Genomic DNA, 9,348 nt, shown 5'->3' on the forward strand with positions numbered 1-9,348 from the left:
GCTCTTGCTATATCAAGAATTCCCCTTTACTGTATTTGGTCCTGGGCTGCTCGTCACCAATTCGTAGCACGTATCGACATACGCAAGTCGGTTTCAACCTGGTCCAACCTCTATTCTTGGTGCCAATGGGGTTCTTGAAGCGACTCGTGGTTCATTCGCCTACGCTACTCTCCGCTATTCATTTGTACTCTACCAAAAATAGTCTGCAGTTCGAATACGGCAAGTGCACGTATGTCTTCCGTTAGCAAAGTTACTGTACTAGTCGTAGTAGTAGTAGTAGTAGTAGTAGTAGTAGTAGTAGTAGTAGTAGTAGTAGTAGTAGTAGTAGTAGTAGTAGTAGTAGTAGTAGTAGTAGTAGTAGTAGTAGTAGTAGTAGTAGTAGTAGTAGTAGTAGTAGTAGTAGTAGTAGTAGTAGTAGTAGTAGTAGTAGTAGTAGTAGTAGTAGTAGTAGTAGTAGTAGTAGTAGTAGTAGTAGTAGTAGTAGTAGTAGTAGTAGTAGTAGTAGTAGTAGTAGTAGTAGTAGTAGTAGTAGTAGTAGTAGTAGTAGTAGTAGTAGTAGTAGTAGTAGTAGTAGTAGTAGTAGTAGTAGTAGTAGTAGTAGTAGTAGTAGTAGTAGTAGTAGTAGTAGTAGTAGTAGTAGTAGTAGTAGTAGTAGTAGTAGTAGTAGTAGTAGTAGTAGTAGTAGTAGTAGTAGTAGTAGTAGTAGTAGTAGTAGTAGTAGTAGTAGTAGTAGTAGTAGTAGTAGTGTTCACGCGCAAGCGCGAATCACCACAGGCACCAACAATAACAACAACAGCATCAAGACATCGAACCACCGCTGCGAAATTAGCCACACCTTTTTCTCGCGTTCTGCCATTTCACATGTTACGTACGAGGCGAGCAGCAGCAGCAGCAGCAGCAGGGAAGAAGAAGATTTTTACGCTATATAACCAGTCCGCGCACTAGCGCGGCATTCAGTATTTTTCCACATTTCAATCTGTTAACATCAAGAAGAATAAATGGAGTAGTTTTTAGAGTAAACTAGTGCTTCCTTCACATCCTCTGAAGACGTCCTGGGAAGTAGCAGATGTATATACAGTCCACTCCACTGGCTTAGTGTTGCTGCAGCAGGCTTGCGGACCAAATCGTCCTTTTAAGGACAAGAAAGGTTTATTTTCTCCATCCTGTTATCCGCCGGTGCCTATGCAGAACACAAATGCAGCCCCCCACTGGTTGAGTGCTAGCTGTCGATGGACTTGCGGACCAAACCCGTCCTTTTCAGGATTAGAAAGAAGAGTAAATTGTTATCCGCAAGTGCTTGAACAGAACACTCGTTTTCCTGACGGCTCCTAGCTTGAGCGGCAACGTTCCTGTTCGGTCTTGTCAAGACATGTTGCTTATGCCGCAACAAGGCTAGGAAGCGATTTTGTTTCATCCCCCGTGAGCCTGGCACGGCTCCGACATGGTCCTTCGAGCCGGATCGAAGGGACCGTTTGCGCGCTACTAAAAACGGAGTATGATGAGGATGTGGAGGGAAGGCTAGTAGCAAAAGTTGATAGTGATTAGTGAAAACCGAAAAGTTAAACAAATTTGTGTGAATCGAACAATTTAAATTAGACATTTGAGTGGAAAGTAAAGAAGAAAGTGCATAGTGAAAGGTTAATTCGCCATAATGTCTGTCTCCCGTACACCCAAGAGGTCCAACACGGACAGCGATGAGCTGCAGTTGCTCATTCACCAGCGCGGCCAGATAAAAGGCAAAGTGACAAAAATTAACAACAATTTGGAAAACGCGGAAGATGATCCGTCGTTAATTAGTGTATCGCTACTAAAAGTGTACGGCAAGAAATTGGAAACACATTATGCACCAACTAGAATAGAAGAACAAGACGAAAAGCTGGATGAGTTTGATGTTCTTCATACCGAAGCGCTCGATCGGCTAGAGCGTCTAGTGGAGAGTTTTGCCAAACCTGTTCCTACGGTTGCTCTCACTAGTGGTGCTGCCCCGGTGATCGTGCAAAATCATCCTTTGCGACCACCGGTACCTTCTTTCGACGGTCGAGTGGAAAATTGGCCGAAATTCAAGGCCATGTTTGAGGATCTTGTGATGAAAAGTGGCGATTCAGATGCCGTCAAACTGCATTACCTTGACAAAGCTCTGGTAGGTGATGCGGCCGGCTTAATTAACGCCAAGATGATACAAGATAACAACTTCAGCCAAGTTTGGAAACAGTTAAAAGAGCAGTTTGAGAACAAACGTGTCATTGTGGATACACACGTTGAAGGTTTGATCCAGCTGAAACCGATGGCGAAAGGCAACTTCAAGGACCTGTTGGAGTTAACAAAGTCATGTGAACGGCATGTTGCAGCGTTGCAGTACCAGGGTCTGGCAGTGGATGAATTGTCTGGTGTTATCATTACGAAGCTGCTAATCTCCCGTTTGGACGATCGCACTCTACAGCTGTGGGAACGGAACCAAGCCCATGGTGAGTTACCAAAGTATGACGATACGTTGCTGTTTTTAAAAGGTGAGTGCCAAATTCTTGAGCGTTTTCAAAATTCTCGTCATCCTGTGGCGGCGAAGGAGCCTTCTTCTAAGCCAATGAAGCCTGTGAATCAAAAGGTCCATACTGTCACGTCCTCTAATTCTGAAAGTCAATGTAAGATTTGTGGTGAAATGCATCGTCATTTTGAGTGCCCCGTTTTTGCCAAGATGCATGTTTCAGACCGCAAAACCAAAGTAAAGCAATTAAGAATTTGTTTTAATTGCCTCCGACCGGGCCACTGTGCCAAAGATTGTTCTTCCAAGCGTACTTGTTCGAAATGTCAAAGACGACACCATACCCTCCTTCACGAAGATTTCCAAGCAAAACCCTCCGAGACGGAAACCCTTTCTGAAAAGGAATCTTGTAGTATCGTCGCCGAAGCTAGTGCAAGTCCCAATGTTTTTCCTTCAACAAGCGCCACGCCATGTTCCTGCAATCATTCACATACTGTAAAAACCGCGATGCTGTTAACTGCCGTTGTGAGCCTCGAGAGTGCCGATAGTCAATCAATTCCTTGTCGAGTGATGTTAGATAGCGGCTCTCAAGTCTCCTTTCTGTCTGAAGCGATTGCCAACCGATTGATGATTTCCCGTGAGCCGGTGTACGTGCCTATTACCGGAATTGGTGGAGCGAAGATTTATGCAAGGGAAAAGCTAACAGTAAAAATCTACTCTCGGTGTTCCAATTTTTCTACTGATGTGGAATGCCTTGTGGTACCAAAAGTAACCAGTATTATTCCTTCCGTTAAGATAGATGTTTCGTCGTGGCCAATTCCCGCTGGATTGCAGTTGGCAGATCCCACCTTCCATGTGCCTAGTAAAATCGACATGTTGATCGGTGCTTCGAAGTTTTTCACACTGTTGAAATCCGGTCAAATTTTTCTTGATGATGGTCTTCCCGAGCTCCATGAAACTCATCTGGGTTGGGTTTTCTCCGGCGAATTCCACACAGAAACCTCCAATGCTGTTTTAGCTCACACTGCATCACTAGGTACTCTTAATGATACAATTAGTCGTTTTTGGGAAGTTGAGGATATTTCGCTGCCTACAAAGGAGAAAGATGAATTAGATACGTGTGAGGAAATTTTTCGATCTACCCATCGGCGTACGTCAACCGGGCGATACATAGTCACGCTCCCTTTCCATGAAGATATTTCCATGCTGCAGGACAACCGATCTGTCGCTCTTCGCCGTTTTCTGATGCTTGAAAGACGATTCAAAAGGGATTCTACCTTGAAAAAACTTTATTCAGAGTTTATTGCTGAGTACGAGGCATTAGGTCATTGTCAAGAAGTAGATGAAGCCAATGATGATCCTTCTCAAGGGCGTTATTATTTGCCTCACCATGCAGTACTGCGACCAACCAGTTCGACAACGAAGTTAAGGGTAGTGTTTAATGCTTCAGCCAAGCCCTATCAAGCAGCCAAGTCTTTAAATGAGGTCCTTCATGTCGGTGGTGTTGTTCAAAGCGATATATTCAGTATCCTTCTCCGATTTCGCTTACATGTCGTCGTGTTTACCGCTGACATAGCCAAAATGTATCGGCAGGTATTAGTTGCTGCATGTCATACTCCATTCCAAAGGATTTTTTGGCGCACGGAATCCAACCAGCGATTACGAGTTTTGGAGCTGCAGACTGTGACGTACGGGACAGCTTCAGCCCCCTTTCTTGCCACCAGAAGCCTGGTCCAGTTGTGCAACGATGAGGGTGATCGATTTCCGCTTGCGTCCAAAATTATCTTAGAAGATTGTTATGTCGACGATATCCTTTCTGGATCCACGAGCGTCGAAGAAGCCGTAGAAGCACAGCGTCAGTTGCAAGAGATGCTTCAGCTTGGTGGATTTCCCATCCACAAGTGGAGTTCAAATTGTTCGAAATTGCTGAGCCAAGTCCCTGAAGAAAATAGGGAGAAATTAGTACGACTGGATTGTCCAACCAACAGCGAAGTAATCAAAACCCTGGGACTCACCTGGAGTCCACAATCAGATGAATTTCTTTTCGTTACGAAGACCTCGGCCGACCCACATGAATTATTCACCAAGAGAAAGGTATTTTCGGAAATTGGAAGGTTGTTCGATCCGTTGGGTTTAGTCTCTCCCATCGTAGTAGTGGCAAAGATTCTTATGCAAAAATTGTGGACCGCTGGCCTATCCTGGGATAAGAATCTTGAAGGAGAACTGCTTGTTTCCTGGTTGAAGTTTCGAGATACTCTGCCACAAATGAATGAAATGACGGTCCCTCGACGTGTTATTTTTCCCAACTTCGTTACTATGGAGATCCATGGATTTTCGGATGCCTCGATTGCTGCGTGCGGAGCGGTTTTATATGTTCGAAGTATTTTTTCCGATGGAAGCGCCGCATTGCGACTGTTATGTAGTAAATCGAAAGTCGCCCCAATAGCAGAATTAAGTATTCCTCGCAAAGAGTTGTTAGCAGCTCGCCTGTTATCCAGACTGATGGTGAAGGTAATCGATACCATAAAGGTAAATTTCGACGACGTTGTTCTCTGGTCTGATAGCCAGATTGTGCTAGCTTGGTTACGCAAACCATTACCAACCCTCCAAGTGTTTGTTCGCAACCGAGTGACTGAGATTATCAATGAAACACAGAATTACACTTGGAAATATGTTCCGACTAAGGAAAATCCCGCGGATATTGTGTCAAGAGGATCGTTGCCTAAAGCCTTACTATCCAATGATTTGTGGTGGAAGGGTCCTCTTTTCTTGCAATCAATAAACTACGAAATTGAATCTCCTGATCCGATATCGGATGATGAATTGCCTGAGATGAAAACGACTGCCTTTATTTCTGCAGTCACCTATAATGTTGATGATCTTCCCGTTTTCGCCAAATTTAGCTCCTTTCGTAAACTGCAAAGGGTAATCGCATATGTTCTACGTTTCATCTCTAACTGCAAAATTAAGAATTGTAATCTCCGCAATCTGAAACGTCACCTCACTGTTTCTGAATTCCGAGAATCGATGATTGTGATCATCAAGGTGGTGCAGCATGAAATCTTAGGAGACGAAATTAGCCGTATTGAAAACAACGAACCGTGTAAAAGAATTGGTTCGCTGAACCCAGTGTACCAGGACGGACTGCTCAGAGTAGGTGGTAGACTAAAAAAATCGTCTATATCAATCATGGCCAAACATCCATACATTTTGCCGAGGCACCCATACATTTTGCCGAGGCACCCGATTGTCGATCTGTTAATACGCGCTTACCATATTGAAAACTTACACGTTGGACCATCGAGTCTACTAGTAATAATTCGAGGACGGTATTGGTTACTGGAAGGTAGATCTGCTGTAAGGAAAATCACCAGGAGTTGCGTCACCTGTTTTCGTGCCAAACCAACAAAGGCAAGCCAACAAATGGGGAATTTGCCATCTTGTCGCGTGACACCTGCATTTCCATTTGAAGTGACTGGAGTGGATTACGCAGGCCCCATATATGTCAAGAAAGGCCAACGGAGGTCGATTTTAGAGAAGGCATATATTGCCGTATTCGTGTGCATGGTTACTCGAGCTGTGCACTTGGAACTAGTGTCGAACATGACCACCGATGCATTTATTGGTGCATTGCACAGATTTACCAGCAGAAGAGGGCAGCCCCGTGAAATACACTCAGATAATGGTTCCAATTTTCAGGGTGCTAAAGCGGAACTGAACGAGCTGTACAGAATGTTTCGATCTCAATATAGTGTCGATAAAATTGAGGGTTTTTGTCAACCAAAGGAGATAGCTTGGTATTTTATTCCTCCTGAGGCTCCGAACTTTGGTGGTCTTTGGGAGGCGGCCGTAAAGAGTGCTAAATATCACTTGAAGCGAACTTTGAAAGATACTCATTTGACTTTCGAGGAATACGTGACAGTTTTGACACAGGTTGAGGCCATATTGAATTCCCGACCACTTCATGCTACGTCACCTGATGCTGACGCCCCCGAGGTATGTACACCTGGACACATTTTACTTGGACGAGCGATTACCGCCATCCCGGAACCAAGTTACCAGAATGTTCCTGTCAACCGTCTTGATCGTTGGCAGTTTGTACAAAGACTACGAGACGAATTTTGGAAGAAATGGAAAAATAACTACTTGCAAACTTTACAACAACGAACCAAGGACCAAATAAGGAAGAATAATCTACAGCCAGGAATGATAGTGCTTCTGGAAGACCAAAATTTGCCACCAATGAGCTGGAAATTGGGAAGGATTATGCGGACATATCCAGGTTCCGATGGACTGGTTCGTACAGTCGACGTCATGGTGGGTAACACTGTTTACAAGCGACCAGTATCAAGGATTGCAGTGCTTCCCATCGAGGATAATATTCAACTATTCGAGAATTGTTCCGAGAATGCTTCTCAGCCCGGGGGAGAATGTTCACGCGCAAGCGCGAATCACCACAGGCACCAACAATAACAACAACAGCATCAAGACATCGAACCACCGCTGCGAAATTAGCCACACCTTTTTCTCGCGTTCTGCCATTTCACATGTTACGTACGAGGCGAGCAGCAGCAGCAGCAGCAGCAGGGAAGAAGAAGATTTTTACGCTATATAACCAGTCCGCGCACTAGCGCGGCATTCAGTATTTTTCCACATTTCAATCTGTTAACATCAAGAAGAATAAATGGAGTAGTTTTTAGAGTAAACTAGTGCTTCCTTCACATCCTCTGAAGACGTCCTGGGAAGTAGCAGATGTATATACAGTCCACTCCACTGGCTTAGTGTTGCTGCAGCAGGCTTGCGGACCAAATCGTCCTTTTAAGGACAAGAAAGGTTTATTTTCTCCATCCTGTTATCCGCCGGTGCCTATGCAGAACACAAATGCAGCCCCCCACTGGTTGAGTGCTAGCTGTCGATGGACTTGCGGACCAAACCCGTCCTTTTCAGGATTAGAAAGAAGAGTAAATTGTTATCCGCAAGTGCTTGAACAGAACACTCGTTTTCCTGACGGCGTGCTTGAACAGAACACTCGTTTTCCTGACGGCTCCTAGCTTGAGCGGCAACGTTCCTGTTCGGTCTTGTCAAGACATGTTGCTTATGCCGCAACAAGGCTAGGAAGCGATTTTGTTTCATCCCCCGTGAGCCTGGCACGGCTCCGACAAGTAGTAGTAGTAGTAGTAGTAGTAGTAGTAGTAGTAGTAGTAGTAGTAGTAGTAGTAGTAGTAGTAGTAGTAGTAGTAGTAGTAGTAGTAGTAGTAGTAGTAGTAGTAGTAGTAGTAGTAGTAGTAGTAGTAGTAGTAGTAGTAGTAGTAGTAGTAGTAGTAGTAGTAGTAGTAGTAGTAGTAGTAGTAGTAGTAGTAGTAGTAGTAGTAGTAGTAGTAGTAGTAGTAGTAGTAGTAGTAGTAGTAGTAGTAGTAGTAGTAGTAGTAGTAGTAGTAGTAGTAGTAGTAGTAGTAGTAGTAGTAGTAGTAGTAGTAGTAGTAGTAGTAGTAGTAGTAGTAGTAGTAGTAGTAGTAGTAGTAGTAGTAGTAGTAGTAGTAGTAGTAGTAGTAGTAGTAGTAGTAGTAGTAGTAGTAGTAGTAGTAGTAGTAGTAGTAGTAGTAGTAGTAGTAGTAGTAGTAGTAGTAGTAGTAGTAGTAGTAGTAGTAGTAGTAGTAGTAGTAGTAGTAGTAGTAGTAGTAGTAGTAGTAGTAGTAGTAGTAGTAGTAGTAGTAGTAGTAGTAGTAGTAGTAGTAGTAGTAGTAGTAGTAGTAGTAGTAGTAGTAGTAGTAGTAGTAGTAGTAGTAGTAGTAGTAGTAGTAGTAGTAGTAGTAGTAGTAGTAGTAGTAGTAGTAGTAGTAGTAGTAGTAGTAGTAGTAGTAGTAGTAGTAGTAGTAGTAGTAGTAGTAGTAGTAGTAGTAGTAGTAGTAGTAGTAGTAGTAGTAGTAGTAGTAGTAGTAGTAGTAGTAGTAGTAGTAGTAGTAGTAGTAGTAGTAGTAGTAGTAGTAGTAGTAGTAGTAGTAGTAGTAGTAGTAGTAGTAGTAGTAGTAGTAGTAGTAGTAGTAGTAGTAGTAGTAGTAGTAGTAGTAGTAGTAGTAGTAGTAGTAGTAGTAGTAGTAGTAGTAGTAGTAGTAGTAGTAGTAGTAGTAGTAGTAGTAGTAGTAGTAGTAGTAGTAGTAGTAGTAGTAGTAGTAGTAGTAGTAGTAGTAGTAGTAGTAGTAGTAGTAGTAGTAGTAGTAGTAGTAGTAGTAGTAGTAGTAGTAGTAGTAGTAGTAGTAGTAGTAGTAGTAGTAGTAGTAGTAGTAGTAGTAGTAGTAGTAGTAGTAGTAGTAGTAGTAGTAGTAGTAGTAGTAGTAGTAGTAGTAGTAGTAGTAGTAGTAGTAGTAGTAGTAGTAGTAGTAGTAGTAGTAGTAGTAGTAGTAGTAGTAGTAGTAGTAGTAGTAGTAGTAGTAGTAGTAGTAGTAGTAGTAGTAGTAGTAGTGAACAACGGCTCATATAAGTACAACCCTACCCTATTTTAATTGCATTTTTGCGAAATTTTGGCGATCTTGTAAAATCAATATTGCTACAATCTCCTTTTCCGAAATGTACAACTACAATGAAAACAAAAACAAAAATCTAGGTTTTTATCGTATTAATTCTGCTTTATTTCATCACATTTTACGTGACTGACATTCTCTTGCGATTATTGCGCTTCTACGCTTAAAATTATGGTGGCCCAACCATGACTACTCAAGTGGCCCGACCTTTACAAATAGCGCTTTTCTAGTATTTCACCTTAGCCTTCCCAAACACCTTACTGGAGGGAATTTTTCTATAGTCTTCGTGTGCAGCACAATTCACTTCATACATTTTCAAAATTTATCTCAATAATTGCATTTCATGAATCA

The 9,348-nt window shown here is 42.7% G+C and overlaps 1 protein-coding gene across 1 annotated transcript; it reads left to right on the plus strand.

Annotated features, from left to right (window-relative positions):
* Positions 1–281: 281 nt before the first annotated feature.
* LOC128739618 (uncharacterized protein DDB_G0271670-like) lies at positions 282–8,957 on the plus strand (the record flags this gene model as incomplete). Its single annotated transcript, XM_053835113.1, has 3 exons — positions 282–746; positions 4,160–4,210; positions 7,623–8,957. Coding segments are annotated over 3 exons (1,851 nt in total), but the record flags the coding sequence as incomplete, so codon positions are not given.
* Positions 8,958–9,348: the final 391 nt, after the last annotated feature.

The sequence above is a fragment of the Sabethes cyaneus genome, chromosome 3 (assembly GCF_943734655.1).
Source record: "Sabethes cyaneus chromosome 3, idSabCyanKW18_F2, whole genome shotgun sequence".
NCBI lineage: Eukaryota > Metazoa > Arthropoda > Insecta > Diptera > Culicidae > Sabethes > Sabethes cyaneus.